Raw genomic sequence first — 18277 nt, 5'->3', positions numbered from 1 at the left:
ATCTGTTTTCCTTGGTTATGCTGCGTCTCAGAAGGGATACAAGGTATTCGATCTTCTTTCCCAACAAATTGTTATTTCCAGATATGTTCATTTCTTTGAGCATCATTTTCCTTATCATATCTTATCTGCATCATCAAATGACTCTCAATATCACAATACTTTCTTTCTTCCTTATACTATAACCCTTCGGGACTTGTATTCTGATGATTATAATTTTTATCACAGCACAGATAGAAATTCCCAGAATACACAAGGCTATAGTACGAACCAAAATTCTCATCACATTGAATATCATCCTGTTACTACTGATTCTCATCAATCTTCTTCACAAGTCTCCTCTTCTTCATCTGAAAATCCCCCAGTATTAAGACAATATACTAGGACTAGGAATCCTCCTAGTTACTTTTCTTCTTATCATTGTAATTTGACCTCTCTTGATAAATTACAATCTCACATTGGTGCAATCTTGTAACATATGATCAGGCTCCTTCATCTCATAAAGCTTTTACTTTTCAGACCACTACTATTTCTGAACCTAAGAGTTATGCAGAGGTTTCACTACATCCTGCCTAGATAGAGGCTATGTAAAAAGAAATACAAGCTTTGTCTACAAACAAGATATGGGAACAAGTTGACTTACCACCTAGTAAGAAGGCAATTAGATCGAAATAGGTGTACAAAGTCAAGTTGAATTCTAATAGATCTTTAGAAAGGTGCAAGGCACGTTTAGTGGGATTGATTACGAGGAAACCTTTTCCCCAGTTATTAAAACGAGTTCTCTTCGATGTCTTATTACATTAGAAGAAAGTCGAAATTGGTCTCTATACCAACTGGATGTAAACAATGCATTTCTACACAATACACTTTTGGAAGAAGTTTATATGCAAGACCCTACAGGTGTTCCAAATCCTCTAAACAAGGTTTGTCAACTTATTAAATCCATCTATGGTTTGAAGTAGTTTTCACGAGAATAGTTTTCTAAACTTCATTTTGAACTTCTCAATTTAGGATATGTCCAATCCAAAAATGACTATAGTCTTTTTATTAAAAGATGTGATCAGTGTATTACTATTGTAGTTGTCTACGTTGATGATATTATTGTCACTAGTAATCAGGCTAGTGACGTTCAGTCCTTGAAATCTCATTTTAACAGTGTTTTTGGAATTAAAGATTTAGGATTACTACATTACTTCGTAGGAATAGAGGTTGGGTATGTCCCAGATGGTATTGTTTTGAGTCAAAGAAAATTTGCTAAAGAAATTCTTGATCTTTGTGACACTGATTTGTCCAAGTATGCTACTAAACCGTTGCCTTTACATTCTTGACTTAGTATTTCAAAAAGAGAGTTTTTATCAAATCCTGAGTTATATCGCTCATTGGCTGGGAAGTTGAATTATCTGACTAATTGTAATAACCCCAATTTTTGGAATTTTTGAAACCCTTATGAATAGTGTTTTGCTGATTATGCTGAATAAGAAAAACTTTTCATACCACACTATGTAGGGGTTCTTTTATTGATCTTCTAAGATATTATTAGTACTCTGTGTGGTATATAAGTGTATGTAAAGATCGTCAGAATCCAAATCCGAACACTTTGATTTTTCCCGAAAATCCACCAGATATCGAAAGAATTGAGTATAAGGTAACAGGATAAAAAGGATTTAAATTAAAGGATTATAAGAGAGGATCATAAAAGGACTATAATGTATTGAGAAAGGTTAAGGAAACCCAAGTAATAAGATCCCGGGTATGATCCCTCAAATGAGAAACGAGAACGAAAGTTTAGCGAACCGTATAACAGATCAGCGGTCATTAGGCAAACAATTAGGAAGTTAATCAAGGAGGTTAGGGATGATGAGGTCATCCAACCAATAAGAAGAGGGCAAGTAAGGGATGATGACATCACAAGGTGACATAAGCATGACATAGGGGGGAAGGAGGTGTGGATGAATGATAACCACACAAAGTTCAAGGTTAATAAGGTAATTAACCAAAATCTAATCAAAAACAACCAAGCTAAGCTAAACAAATCACAAACACAAAATCATTTCATTTCTTCAACCATTGCTCTCGGCTTTTCTCTCCATTTCAAGAAGAAGAATTTCAAAATTCAAGTTCCAAGCTTCCTTAATTGGTAAGATAATTATCTAGCACTCCTTATGCATAGATATAGCTATCCTATGAGTTTAAGCCTCCAAATCATTCACAATCTTCTTCAAGAAATCAATGAAGAAGATAATGAATAGTGATTTCAAGATTTTTAACTTGATTTTTCTTGTTTTTCCTTTAAGATCCAAGCATCCCTAAGACATCTCAAGGCTTCTTAAGGCTTCCTAGCTACTCCAATCACTTCAAGGAAGGTATAACATCTCCAAACCCTAGCTTTACTTTGTATATTAGGATGATTTTGGTTGTTATGGTAAAAGAGTAGCTTGATGTTTGTAGGTTTAGAGTTTGGGTTGGAGTTGTAGTGAATTGAATGTTGAATCTTGTTGATTAGTAAAGGACTTAAGTATAGTTTTAAATTCATGTTGAGAATAACATAAATTGGAGAACTTGAGGTATTGGGGCTGTTGTAGTGTGATATGGATGGATTTTGGTTGTATGAATAAATGGGGGTTGATTGGTGGTTGATTTGGAATGGTATAAATTTGGGAAATCGCGTAAACATAGCCGTCGTAATGTCCGATTTACTTTAGACTGCTTTTGTTCATAACATTAGGACCCGAGAACTCCCTGCTAGGTTTTGACCATTGCCACGTTTAGATAGTTCATGTTACGAGCTTCGTTTTGATATGTGGTTCGTTTGATTCCGATGTACGGTTTAGGAGAAACGGCCGTTTTAAGTAACGACGTTTTGCGAACGAATCATTACCCCTCGCCTTACTTTGAAACATAGGTTAAAGACCTTAAAGGACTAATTGGAGTATGAAACAATTATGTTAAGTGGATTATGCAGTTGGTAAGGTACTCGCGAAAGAATCGCCTTAAAACTCGTAATGGTTAATTTATTAAAAATGGTGGAGCCGAGGGTACTCGAGCGAATTAAGAGAATCAGTAAGCGCAAAGCGAGCGTTAGAGTCTAATTTGGTTAAAGTATAGATTTACAAGTGACTTTGGTTTAATTCCAACTTACATGTTGTTTATAGGTTACCAGACTCGTCCCGAGCCATTTGTAACCCCCAGTCGCTCAGGCAAGTTTTCTACCCGTATAACTGTTGTTGTGATGTATATGTGTATATGCATGATCTTGTGATAAATGCATATTTGTTATTAGCAAATTCTTGCGATATATTGTAGCATGTGATATGGTATATATGCATGCCTGTTCCGTATTCTTGATTTATATATCTGTTGGTTCAAATGCTTATTAGTTGCATAATACCTATGCTAGAGATAAGCAGTAGTTGTGTATACCCTTAGTATAGGGGACCCAAAGGTGAACATTTTCTAAAACCGGGAGTCGATGTTCCCAATTATATTATATATATATATTTAAATATATATATATTGATATAGTTTTCAAAACTATTAATCGAATAAGGTTTATTCGATAACTTTTATTTTATTTAATGAATATTATTACGAATATTCATTCGAGGGCTTATGATTCAAGAAATCAATGAAGAAGATAATGAATAGTGATTTCAAGATTTTTAACTTGATTTTTCTTGTTTTTCCTTTAAGATCCAAGCATCCCTAAGACATCTCAAGGCTTCTTAAGGCTTCCTAGCTACTCCAATCACTTCAAGGAAGGTATAACATCTTCAAACCCTAGCTTTACTTTATATATTAGGATGATTTTGGTTGTTATGGTAAAAGAGTAGCTTGATGCTTGTAAGTTTAGGGTTTGGGTTGGAGTTGTAGTGAATTGAATGTTGAATCTTGTTGATTAGTAAAGGACTTAAGTATAGTTTTAAATTCATGTTGAGAATAACATAAATTGGAGAACTTGAGGTGTTGGGGCTGTTGTAGTGTGATATGGATGGATTTTGGTTGTATGAATAAATGGGGGTTGATTGGTGGTTGATTTGGAATGGTATAAATTTGGGAAATCGCGTAAACATAGCCGTCGTAATGTCCGATTTACTTTAGACTGCTTTTGTTCATAACATTAGGACCCGAGAACTCCCTGCTAGGTTTTGACCATTACCACGTTTATATAGTTCATGTTACGAGCTTCGTTTTGATATGTTGTTCGTTTGATTCCGATGTACGGTTTAGGAGAAACGGCCGTTTTAAGTAACGACGTTTCGCGAACGAACCATTACCCCTCGCCTTACTTTGAAACATAGGTTAAAGACGTTAAAGGACTAATTGGAGTATTAAACAATTATGTTAAGTGGATTAGGCAGTTGGTAAGGTACTCGCGAAAGAATCGCCTTAAAACTCGTAATGGTTAATTTATTAAAAATGGTGGAGCCAAGGGTACTCGAGCGACTTAAGAGAATCAGTAAGCGCAAAGCGAGCGTTAGAGTCTAATTTGGTTAAAGTATAGATTTACAAGTGACTTTGGTTTAATTCCAACTTACATGTTGTTTATAGGTTACCAGACTCGTCCCGAGCCATTTGTAACCCTCAGTCGCTCAGGTAAGTTTTCTACCCGTATAACTGTTGTTGTGATGTATATGTGTATATGCATGATCTTGTGATAAATGCATATTTGTTATTAGCAAATTCTTGCGATATATTGTAGCATGTGATATGGTATATATGCATGCATATTCCGTATTCTTGATTTATATATCTGTTGGTTCAAATGCTTATTAGTTGCATAATACCTATGCTAAAGATAAACAGTAGTTGTGTATACCCTTAGTATAGGGGACCGAAAGGTGAATATTTTCTAAAACCGGGAGTCGATGTTCCCGAGTATATTATATATATATATATATATTTAAATAAATATATATATATATATTAATATAGTTTTCAAAACTATTAATCGAATAAGGTTTATTCGATAACTTTTATTTTATTTAATAAATATTATTATGAATATTCATTCGAGGGCTTATGACTCCTTTTATTTTATTTAATGAATATTATTACGAATATTCATTCGAGGGCTTATGACTCCTTTTATTTTATTAAATGAATATTATTTTGAATATTCATTCGAGGGCTTATGACTCAGTTTATATTATTTAATGAATATTATTTGAATATTCATTTGAGGATCTATGACTCCGATTATTTGCTGAGATATATTCTTTATTTTATTAAAGAATAAGGTGTCAATAATCAAACTTATCTTTGATTATTCAAATAAAGATAGTACATTCGTATAAGTATATCTTTGGTTATTTAATATTCATTTCAAGTATGAGTTTTAACACTTCTACTTCGATTATTTTTATAGAGATTATCCTTTTTGGGAATATTATTTAAATAATAATATTCAGATATTTTCTAATATATTGGGACTGATTTATTTTAATTAATCAGCAGTACTCCAAACATTCTTAAAAATGTTTCGAGTCTTCGAAGTGATTTTAAAAATTAGAGCGGATCCCAAAACTCATTTTTATATTTAAGTTCTTCCTTTCGAAGGGGATTTAAATATTCGCTCAAAAACCTGAGGGATCCGGCTCTGTGGTGTATTTTATATTCGTAACGAGGTTGCTGTTTTGATAAATGAATTGATTACTTACCCAAAGTTCGGGAAGTAAGTCCATCTATTGAGTCGACATAAGCAACATGGGCTCAGTGGGCGTCCATGAAAGTGTAAGTGGCTCAGTGGGAGTCCATCAAATGCGTAAGTGGCTGAGTGGCAGTCCAGCATAAGGTCCTATTGCGGCCAGGGTGATGACCAGTGGGGAATTCGTCCATCTACTAGTACAAAAGGTTACTTATTGGTATTTTTGCCTGATCAGCAAGATATCAGGTTTATGCCAAGGTTTTCTCCTTTTCAAATTCATTGGATATTGAAACTCTGTTTATAATTTTCATAACAGAGGTTTTCAAGGAGTGTATGAAATGTATATATATATAGGTGTATATATATATCGGGACTTAATGAAGTATCTCGTAACTTCATTATTTATAATGATGTTCAAAGATTGAATCTATTCAAATCTTGTCTTGTAGTCTCATCTATGTGATGAACTTTTGAAACTAATTATAACTTGAACGGTGGTAGTTCAAGTAGTATTTGGAAAAGATATAAGTATATTGGAGTATCTTGTAACTTCATCTTTTAAACTTATATCTAGTAAATGATTATCTTATGCATGACAAAGATTTTCAGAAAAATGTTGAGACAAGGTTAGATATATGAGATCACCTTGCAACGATATTTTTATACAGATATAAACTGGAACTCTGTGTATATTATACATGTCAGAGGATTTCAAAGATTGTGAAAAGTATATATGTACATATATACTGAATATTTTGCGACTTGGTCGCGGTAAGATATCAAACTTGGTTCATTTCTTCTTGACCAAGACTTTCATGAGTACTATGAGAATGCTCATATATTGTAAATCATTATACATATTATTTTGGTGGGCTTGTTGCTCACCCTTGCTTTCTTTTTTCATCACACAACATCAGATAGACAAGATGAACAGGACCAAGCTCCCGATTCGCAAGCGGTTAGGAAACGTTCCGCAGTTTCCTGTAGGCGTTGATGCCGTTATAGCCAAGGTAGGATCTACCAATAGGCTAGGCTTTCAACTTTTGATGTACCAGACTTATGTATATTTATGAATTGTAATAATGGCAAGGAAATGTAAATTTATTCAGAAACCCTTTTAAGGTGTAATGGCATATAATTGTGGAATAAAGTGACTTGTATTATTTTTTGGTATTCATCTCTGAGACTATAACTTGTGGTGTGTGTGTATATTGTGGGGTCACAGTATGTAGTAGTTGGTTGTTTATTAAGATTAAGTGTTATTAAGGGAAATGGAACTCGTGACAACCCGGATCCCCGACCCCGGATTTGGGGGTGTTACACTAATACTAGACCAGATCTTACTTTTGCTGTTCAAACGTTATCTCAGTTCTTACATCAACCACGAACTAGTCATCTTGATGCTCTCTATCATACTCTTCGTTATGTGTTTCATCCATAAGATCAAGGTATATTACTCAAAGCTACAGATGAGTTAACAGTGCACGCTTTTTCTGATTCTGATTGGGCTACTTGCCCAGATACTAGATGCTCTATCACTGGCTATTTACTTCTCTTTCGCCAGTCCCCTGTTTCGTGGAAATCAAAGAAGTAAAGCACCATTTCACGATCTTCTTCAGAAGCTGAATACAGAGCCATGGATGCTAGCATCTGAGGTCACTTGGTTAGTTCGCTTGTTAGAAGAAATGGGGGTCACCAATGTTAAATCAGTTACTTTACATTGTGACAATCAGTCTGCTTTGTATATAGCCAAAAATCCTGTTTTCCACGATCGAACCGAGCATATAGAGATCGATTGTCATTTCACACGTGACAAAGTAATGGAAGCTCTCTTGCAATTATCTTATCTTCCTACCAAGCACCAGCAAGCAGATGTTCTTAATAAGATTGTTCCTTCACCACACTTTGCAGAACTGTTATCCAAGTTAGGAATGTCTGTGCACCCCATTCCAACTTGAGGGGGTATTAACATACATCCTACAACTACAAAGAGCAAAACAACACATATTCACTCATTGTCAGCTCATCAATCTGCCACCTCATTCCATAACTAACTTATTTTGTATATAGATAAACACTCTCATCTATGATTAGATACATATAGAAATATAACAAAATTTAGCTTGGAGAGTAAGTTTGTACAGTTTTACAACATTGCTTGAGTTCAACAATGGAGTTTTATTTCATCTTCTACATTACTTGATAATCTGTTATAGCGTTTATATTACATCAAATTATAGATCTTTAGTTCGCTCTCCGTAATCATACGGCTTTCCACTCGATATTATTTCAGAAATCGAACCAGAATCAGGTTTACAAATATGCTCCAGATATTTATCATCATGTCTTAGTTTTAGTGCTTTTGTTGACAGATTGAAATCAACTACATGATACTTAATGTTTGGACCAATATTTACAACAAGATCATTTCCGTCACACCTGAGCTCTAATCCTTTAAGTCCACAATCTTGATCTCGAATACCAACTCCCCAGAAGGGGAATCCAATTCCTTCACTTACAGGTTTGTCACAGGCATGAGTAATCGTCTTACTACAAGACTTGTACGATTTACTATCAATTTTAACATCATGTGTGGGGATGAAGAGTGATAACAAGAGGATTCAAATGATGAAACTGATAGATTTTAACATATGTTGATGAGGTCTGAAGAGTTTAGCACGCATTGTGCAGGAAATGTTCAGAAGAAAGACTAAGAATCAACTGATACTATGAAGTAGGATGTTATATGAAGAAAAAAGAATAGCAAGCAGAAAAAATGCAAACATTTGCAAAAGTTTATGTCTATGGAATAATAAAATGGGGATGAAGATCTTTTTACACTGGTAGCATTCTGGAGTAGTTATTATAGGTTTAAAACTGAACTACTAACTAGCTGTATGTATGTATAAACTGAGAAAAGTAAGTGCGTAGAAAGTCTGATGTATTGAAATGAATTACAAAGCAGAATAAATAATAAACTTTCCCGTGCAGGAGATAACTGAAACAAAACCTACACACCTGCACGTACTCTACTACTCCGTCTATTTCTCCATGATCCTAAGAATACTCTAACAGCTAATGACTTATTCAAATGACTACTGCCAGCCATACACACGTACTACTAATTTCAAATTTAAATAAATAACAAGTTTAGATTAAATAATACCAACAAACTCCCCGTAATCTAAACTTGTGTACATAAGTCTTTAACACCCAGCAGCCTGCGCATGCGTTCGAACTTCACTGTGACCAGGGCCTTTGTCAATGTGTCAGCCCGCTGCAAATCTGTACTTATGTGCTTGATGATCACTTCCCCACGCTCTACACATTCACGTATGAAATGGTACCGAATATCTATATGCTTGCTTCTTCCATGGAAAACAGGGTTTTTTGCTAAATCGATAGCAGACATGTTATCAAGATATAACACCACTGGACCAACCTGGTTTCCTGTTATCCGACTTAACAGTTTTCGCAGCCAAATTCCTTGGCATGCAGCGGCAGTTGCAGCCATAAATTCCGCCTCACATGACGAGAGAGCCACGCACTTTTGCTTTTACGATACCCACGTTATTAAGCTCTCATTTAGGTAAAACACCACCCCGCTGGTACTCTTCCTGTCTTCAACATGCCCAGCTAAATCACTGTCTGAGTATCCGGTCAGTACATTATTTCTGCTCACACTGGAATACACTAAACCATACTCCAGGGTACCCTTAATATACCTTATAATACGCTTCACAGCATTAAGATGCATTACTGTTGGCTTTTCCATGAAACGACTCACTATCCCAACTGCATAAGCTATATCCGGTCGAGTGTGTACAAGATAGCGCAAGCCTCCCACCATAATTTTATATCGCGTGACATCGACCAGTTCCCCCTGTTCATCTTTGGTGAGTTATTCATTTGGCTCCATCGGGTACTTTGCTGGGTTACACTCAACATCCCAGCCTTCTGCAACACTTTCTTGGCATAGGCAGTTTGCTTAAGCTCTATGTACCCCTTGCATTGTTTTATCTCCATTCCCAAGTAATATGACAGATTATCAAGGCCACTCATCTCAAACTGCACATTCATCTCCTTCTTAAATTTTTCAATTTTAAAAATATTTGTACCTGTAACCAGGAGGTCGTCCACATAGACACCTACTATAAGAACTTCACCACCTTCCCTTTTTGTATACACCGCATGCTCGTATGGGCATCCGGTAAAGCCAAGATCTCCAAGTGTCTTACTTAGCTTTGCATACCATGCTCGCGGGGCTTGGCGTAACCCATATAATGCCTTAATTAGCCTATATACAAGCTGTTCCTTACCAGATTTTACGAAGCCCTCCGATTGAGAAACATAAACTTCCTCCAATATTTCTCCATTAAGAAACGTCGACTTCACGTCGAGGTGGTGCACCTCCCACGAGTTCTTTGCAGCCAAAGCAAGAAGTAGTCGGACTGTTTCGAGATGCGTTACAGGGCAAATATCTCTTAAAAGTCCACACCAGGAATTTGAACATACCCTTTCACCACTATTCTTGCCTTGTGCTTGATAATCTCTCCATTTGAATCTCTTTTGAGTTCAAAACCCCATTTTAGATCAATGGGTTTGTGACCTGGTGGCAGCGTGGTCAGTTTCCACGTATTGTTTTTCTCTATTGCTTCCATCTCAATTTTCATAGCTTTTTCCCACTCCTGGCTTTTTGCAGCTTGTTTGTAATTAACAGGTTCTTCAACGCCAAGAAAGAACAGCTCATCCCCTGGTTCTACTTCTTCGGTGTCGTTATATATATCATTTAAACTTCTGAATTTTGTGGGCTCACTACTGCCTTCAGAATTATTACTGTTGCTTTCTCCATCAGAAGCTGTGTCTTGGGTAACAGATTGCACAGGTGTTGCACTACTTGACAAAGTGTCATCAGTATTGCTATCACCATATAATTCGCTGTCCCCGTGGTCGACCTCTGTTGTGCCGGGGTTTGTTACACTGAAGGTTGCAGAAGAGGACCACCATGTCTTTTATTGTTTACCGTCCCAGACCCATTTTTTTTGTTCTTCAAAGATCACGTCCCTGCTAACATGTATTCTTCCATTCTCTGGATCATATAACCGGTACGCTTTGGTACCTAGTTCTCTCCCAAGATGAATCACTGCTCTACTTCTGTCATCAAGCTTCTTTGTTTGAGCACTAGGTATCTTCACATGGGCGACACATCCAAAGACTCTCAGATGGCCCAAGTCTGGCTTCCTTTCTTTCCATGCCTCATATGGCGTTTTCCCGGACAGAGCTCTAGTAGGAAGTCGATTCAGCAAATAGATAGAGTGGCGAACCGCCTCTCCCCAGAGTGTACAAGGCAAACCCATTCCCTTTAGTAAGCTCCGTGCCATAGCGACTACAGTCCTGTTGCGCCTTTCCACAACCCCGTTTTGCTGGGGGGGAATAAGGTGCCGTAAAATGTCTCGTAATTCCATCATCTTCACAGTAATCAATGAAATTTTTTGACATGAACTCACCACCCCTGTCTGAACGAAACACCTTGATTTTTCTTTCTTTATCATTTTCAACCAAGGCTTTAAATTTTTTAAACAGTTCAAAAACTTCATCTTTATGTTTTAGCATATAAGTCCACATCATGCGAGTAAGATCATCAATCAGCAAGAAAAAATACATGTTACCTTCCATTGTTGGTGGGGAGATTGGACCACATAAACCACCGTGGATCAATTCAAGAGCTTTGGTGGCACTAAAACTTGAACGTTGAGGAAAAGATTTTATTGGCTGCTTTGACATTAGGCATCCCTCACACACCTCCTTTGGTTGAGTCAGCTCAGGTACTCCATTTACCATCCCATTTTTTACCTTAAAAAACATTGCCTGGAAGTTTACGTGGCCTAGGCGTGTGTGCCAAAGCCACATTGATTCTTCCACCTTCGACAATAAACATGTTGGTTTGCTCACCTCGACAACCAGCTTGTATAAACGATTTGCAGATCTCTACACCTTCATGAGAAGCTTCCCATATGCGTCGTGAACCCATAGAAAATCACCATTCATTACCACCCTATTTCCCTCCTCTGAGAGTTGCCCCAAACTTATGATATTGTTGCACAGATTCGGAATGTAGTACACTCCCTTGAACTCCTTTACATCGCCATTTTTGCATTTAAATAAAACTCAGCCCTTTCCTCTAATGTTAACCATCGAGCCATCGCCCAGCTTGACCTTTCCTGTTACGCCTTCATTTAGTTCAGCAAAGAATGATCGCTGACCTGTCATATGGTTTGATGCCCCGTTGTCTAAGTACCATGTATTAGAATTTTTTTCTTTAGTGACTCCTGAATCAATTTTCTGCATTTTCTCTTCCTTAGTCAAGAGCAGATTCACAGCATCATCCTCATACTCCGTTAACAACAGGGTCGGCTCATCATCTTGAGTTTGAGCGATGTTTACCTCTGGTTTTATAATATCACATCGTGGCTTGCGACACTCTACGGCATAGTGTCCAAATATGTTACAATTCCAGCACTTGACCTTGCTTCTGTCACGTGCACCTCTCATTCCTTCCTTTCCTCGATACCTTGACCCCTGGAACCCATCTGTTCCACTTGTCTTATTTGACCTCTTCATCCACTCCTCTCGAGTAAGTAGAAGTTGGCCCTCACCATTTTCCTTTTTCATCCACTCTTCCTCCGTGAGTAAGAGCCGTCCTCCAGAATTTTCAGTCTGCCCGCGAAGTCTCTCTTCGTGTGCCTTTAACGATCCTACTGCTTCTTCCACCGACATCTCATCTAAGTTTCCAAATTGTTCAAGTGTTGAAGCAATTTGTAGAAACTTTGTTGGGACTGCTCGAAGCAGTTTCTTTACTAAGTACGCTTCCTCGATCTTCTCCCCAAGTGCTCTAATGTTTGTCACCAAACTGTTGAGCCTCATATAGAAATCATCCAGCTGTTCAGTTTCTTTCATGTTCAATGTCTCGAAATCAGCTTTAAATGTCTGTATCCTTGCCTTCTTCACCCTGTCAGCTCCCAAACACACCGTCTTGATTGCATCACAGGCCTCCCTGGTTGTAGTCTTTTCTGCGATAGACAATAATACCTATTCTGGAATTCCCTGATAAATTGCAGCTAGAGCAATTTTGTCCATCCTTTCTTCAACTGTTGTCTTCTTTGGGTCATTTGGTTCAATCGCTTCCCATACACCATGAGCCTGCATATAAACTTTCATTTTCAATGCCCATGCAGTGTAGTTGGCTTTTGTCAACATCGGGTAGCTCAGGCCAACGGAGTTTTCTTTTGTCTTATCTGTTTCCATGGTAGTTGGTTTTGGCATGTACTTGGGCATTCACCGGATTAAAGGCTCTGATACCAAATATAGGTTTAAAACTGAACTACTAAGTAGCTGTATGTATGTATAAACTGAGAAAAGTAAGTGCGTAGAAAGTCTGATGTATTGAAATGAATTACAAAGCATAATAAATAATAAACTTGCCCGTGCAGGAGATAACTGAAACAAAACCAAAACCTACACACCTGCGCACCTGCACGTACTCTACTACTCCGTCTATTTCTCCATGATCCTAAGAATACTGTAACAGCTAATGACTTATTCAAATGACTACTGCCAGCCATGCACACGTACTACTAATTTCAAATTTAAATAAATAACAAGTTTAGATTAAATAATACCAACAGTTATTCGTCAAAAAGTCTGCAACCCTACATGAAAACACTACAATACTTGTGTCAACCCAACCCAAGGCAAGTGTCGGGAATACCTTAGGATTTGGGTCAAGGAGTCGACGACTGTGTCAAAGTTTATTGTGCGTGTGTAATTGCGTTAACATAAATATACGGTCATGCATTGAAGATGCAGACCTTTCTTGGGGGTTTCTCGACTGCATTTAAGAGATTGATGTGACAACAGGCCTACAGCAAAGACTTATCTTACTGAACTCGACCAAGTAATTTGCCTAATCTTCTTGAGCCTGATAAACTGGGATGTTTGAACGGTAATAGCAGATGGACTAAGATGATGAAAAGTGATAGGCTGCATATACTATTAGCAAGGTTTACAATTTACTGAGTCGAACATACATCATGGACAAGTCTTCTACAATAAAACTAATCCTGTGGAAAAAGCCATTAAGAATTTTCCAAGTCCTTTCCCCGTATGCTTGTTGAAATTTCCAAGTCCTTTGGCCACAAAATGTAGTAATACCACACTTTTTTTCTAACATGGCAAAGGCAAGGTGTACAAATTTGTGAGATCTAGTACTAGAAACACTAGCTCTTATCTCCTTTTATATAATCATTAACACATCACCTTGTTAGAATATAAATTCATTATTGTTATTATTATTATTATTATTATTATTATTATTATTATTATTATTATTATTATTATTATTTGTGTTAAGTGCATTTTCGGGATTTTAGCTTATACTGATTTCCTATACAAGTATTGAAACATGTATTATAAGCAAGAATCGGTAAAATGATTAGTAAATCGTTCAGAAAGAAGTAGCAAAACTTACCACATTTTCTAGAATGGGCTTGATCATTGCAAAACCTCTTCTCAATATTTCTGTATAACTCATATTCACCGTGCTCGTGTCAACAGCAGTAATAGATAAAGTAACCGCAGCTTGACATTTAGCTGCCGAATATTCTTTTTTTAAGAAATTCAGTTGAGAACACAGCAAAAGAGTGATATGTAAGATTGCTTGCACACTCCAGAATAATTCTCGCTGATTTGACCTCAAACGAACCATTGCAAGTAAAAAATTGATGTTACATTATCATCATACATTGTTAAGTGTTCCCAGATCTTACGGCATTGAACTAATATTATTCTAACTATGTGTTAATAGACGAAATCAAGGGATGACAGAGAAACAAACTAGTATAACAACTATATAGTAACTAAACAAAGTATATATGGATATGCATTTTAGACGAATTTCTGGAATTGTTGACAAACAATCCCAGAATCTAGACAGAAGCATGCGTTCTGATTACTGAGACATTTTAATGTAAAGTTACTAAAAATTACATGTTTGAAAACAAAAATTAGTTAATCTATATCATAACAAATAATTTAAGAAAGTGTTTTATAGTGATAACTTGGTTAATGTGATTGGTCCTGTACCTGTAGAGATCTTGTAGTAACAAACATAACAATATGTAATAGTTGACATATTCGACCGCAATAGAAGGTTTGGTTGCAGAGACAAGTAATCTTATTTTCATCTTCATCACACGAAAGCTGTGCAGAAAACTCTATACACGAGAAATAACTCTTAATTTAGTATTGAATGTAGTAATTACTTGAGAAAATGAAACCCCTGGATACGATAACCTTATAATCATCTTCTGCTTTATTTCGAAGAATAAAAGGTTTCATTACCCAACATTTGGAGATGGCAACAATTCAAAAACAGGACACAGCCTTGTGTTACACCGGATGATCTGGTAATAACTGAACATTATCCAAGTGGTTGGAGTGTTGAATATAATATGATCCAATTAAGGCATCCTTCTAAATTTATGTGGATGTAATGGATTCTGTTCCTGAAGGAGGGCAGAGTTCCAGTTTTGTTTGAGAATTTGATGGTGAAGTCGGAAGTGAACACAAGTATGGATTTGGTGGTATCTCCAAGGCTGCTGTCTGCCCTTTCAGCATCTCAATAACCTTTGTTATTGATGGCCTTTGTGATGGATACGTCTGTATGCACCATAATCCGACAATTACCATCTTCCTTACAAGTTCATTTTCTTCTTCAGAAATTTCATTTGCCAAATTTAGCACATCATCACATTGGATTCGCTTGTACAGCCAACGAGGATAATATATCTCACTTGTGTGATCTGCTCGAGCATTAACATTCTTTCTTCCTCCAACCATTTCAAGAATCATCATTCCGTAGCTGTAGACATCAGATTTATGAGACACTTGTCCGAAATTTCTACAAGCAACTTCGGGAGCAATATAGCCAATGGTTCCTCTAGCTTGCAATAAAGATGAGACTGCACTGTCCTCTGTGGTGTATAATTTTGCGAGCCCAAAATCGGATATCTTAGGGCGAAAATCTTTGTCAAGAAGAATATTATGCGGCTTTATATCAAAATGCAGAATACGAGTGTTGCAGCCACGGTGCAAGTATTCTAGTCCTTGTGCAATCTCAATCGCAATGCTGAACAGTTTCTCCCATTTAAGATGTGCTTCCAACAAAGGGGTTGTAAGATGAATGAACTTTTCTAGAGATCCATTAGACATGAACTCGTATAGTAGAGCTCGCCGTTTACCCTCATAACAAAATCCGAGGAGAGTGACAACATTAACATGACTAGTCCTACCAATGCTTGCAACTTCATTTATAAATTCTTCTCCGTTTCCTTTTGTTGCATACAAGACCTTCACTGCCACAACTCGGCCATCTGCTAAGCGGCCTTTATACACATTTCCATAACCACCTTTGCCTAATTCTTCTTCGAACGAATTTGTTATTTTCTTAAGTGTAGAGTACTTGTATCTTTTGGGGATTGAGGACCCATATTGCGTTATGAAGGCCTCAATGTCTTTTGAATAAGAAGGTGCATCTTGAGGGAACAAAAATGAAATATATTTATTTTTCTTCCGGTGACAATAGGTTATGAGAACCAATAGAAGAAGTATACTACATCCTACTACACCACTAGCTGCACAGAGGAAGTTAAAAACACATAAAACTACAAGTTCTATTTTGAATAGTAGAATCACCAAGCTATAGTATTTAATTTAGGTGATAAAGATGTTAAAGAATAAACATACTACCTATGCCAATCTTCAGTCCCAATTTCATTTTGTTTCCTGTCAATAGAGTGAGCTAAGTTAGCACGCAAATATGAAATATTATCAGTTTGTAATAAATGAAAATTTTCAAGCTTCATGTTTTGAAACAATTTTAATTGAAAATTTTACGATTTGAAATCATAATTATCTACTTTCTCAAGTAAATACTGTTATTACTATTTTGCAGTTCCTACTTTCAACTTCACCCCATTCCTGGAACAATAGACTGAGAGAACCCCTTTATTCATATCCTAAATGAGATTATAACCTAAAAAAAGAGCAACTAAGTCGAGCAAACCTGGTTGTGGATATGGAGGGGGAACAGTTGGATATGGAGGGGGAACAGTTGGATATGGAGGAGGAACAGTTGGATATGGAGGGAGTACAGTTCCGTTGCTATAAAGGCATGTGTTATCTTCTTCAGTAGATGTGCCGTTCCAACACAATCCATCAGTTTTCACACAGTCAATACAAGCATTTTTGTTTATACTATTATATCGAACCTTAATATCGCCCATTAAAAGTTCTGCCAACTGTCGTTTGTTATGTATGATCTCATCAAGCACACTCATATTAACTGGAAGTGTTGCGTACTTGCACGAGCCAAGACTTTGCCTGTATTTAGGCAAGTCATTATTGGGGATAAAATAGACCTCTTTCTTATCACCGCTCGAACAAGGCAACTTAAACGTGATCCCTGTTGGATCAGCGGCAGGGCCACATTGGTAGAACAAGTGGATTTCTTCAGTGTTGTCTCCGTAATCATATAGTGTTTCATCTAATATTGTACTACTAGTCAAAGTAGATGCACATATATCTTCTAGAGAATCATCATTACGATGTAATATTAACCCACTTGATGACGGATTGACTTCAACTACACGATACTTGCTATCGGAACCAATATCAACAACAAGATCATCTTCTTCACAGCTGAGCTCGAACTCTTTAAGCCCGCAATACGAAGGTCGAATATCGTGGTCTCCCCAGAAAGGGTATTCAAGTCCCCCTTTTATAGGTTTGCCGCAGGCATGAGTAGTCATCTCTTTACAGTCGTTGTACTCATCAATATAATTTTGAGCACGATGTATTGGAATGTAGAGTAATAACAAAAGGATGGAGATGATGTTACTGACAGGGTTTAAGAAATATTGGCGAGGTCTGAAGAGTTTAGCATTCATCATGCACGAATCTTTTACAAGGAAAACTATGAATCAGCCGAGTTTAAGGTGAGCAGAGTATGTTGTATGAAAGAAAGAAGCGTCACAGGAGCAGAGAAATTGAGAAACTGTAAAGCAATGGCTATGGAAAAACTAAACTATAGCTTTAAAGACTTTGTAAAAAAATGAAAACAATAATGTTGAACCAGGCAAGTGTTGGGAATTTTCCTCTATAAAGATGTGGAAATAATGAGCCGACGACCTTGTCAAAAGTCTATAGTGCTTGTATATATGTGTACAAAGAGTTCAGACTTTTATTGCTGGCGTGCCAAACAGAGTTGTTGATTTCAGCAACTGATGCGACACTTCCTCTCCCATATTATTGTCAAGGTTTTAGGTTGTTGTTTTTAGGATAACCTAATAGAGAAAATTAACCTAAGCTAAGAGTAGTTGTTGAGCATTATTTACATAACCGCCTTTACCTATTTGATCTCGAAATGAATTTGTTTTTTTTTTACTGTGGAATACCTCAATCTTTTGGGGATTGAGGATCCATATTGCCTTATAGAGGCCTCCACATCTTTGGGATTTGAAGACACAATTTGAGAGAACATATATGATCCATATTTTGTTTTCATCCAGCGAAAGCAGA

At 36.8% G+C, this 18277-nt stretch overlaps 1 protein-coding gene across 1 annotated transcript; it reads right to left on the bottom strand.

The window, feature by feature from the left end:
- Positions 1-14862: 14862 nt before the first annotated feature.
- On the bottom strand, positions 14863-17998 carry LOC141712153 (LEAF RUST 10 DISEASE-RESISTANCE LOCUS RECEPTOR-LIKE PROTEIN KINASE-like 2.4). Its single transcript, XM_074514975.1, has 3 exons — positions 16764-17998; positions 16448-16483; positions 14863-16332 (listed from the first exon to the last, which is right to left on the bottom strand). Exons 1-3 carry the CDS (start codon positions 17647-17649, stop codon positions 15179-15181), a joined length of 2076 nt encoding a protein of 691 aa, XP_074371076.1. The 5' UTR covers positions 17650-17998; the 3' UTR covers positions 14863-15178.
- Between the last annotated feature and the right edge of the window lie 279 nt (positions 17999-18277).

The sequence above is a fragment of the Apium graveolens genome, chromosome 3 (genome assembly GCF_009905375.1).
Source record: "Apium graveolens cultivar Ventura chromosome 3, ASM990537v1, whole genome shotgun sequence".
Taxonomy (NCBI): domain Eukaryota; kingdom Viridiplantae; phylum Streptophyta; class Magnoliopsida; order Apiales; family Apiaceae; genus Apium; species Apium graveolens.
The sequence above is the reverse complement of the archived record's forward strand: the minus strand, read 5'-3'. Positions and strand labels throughout refer to the sequence as shown.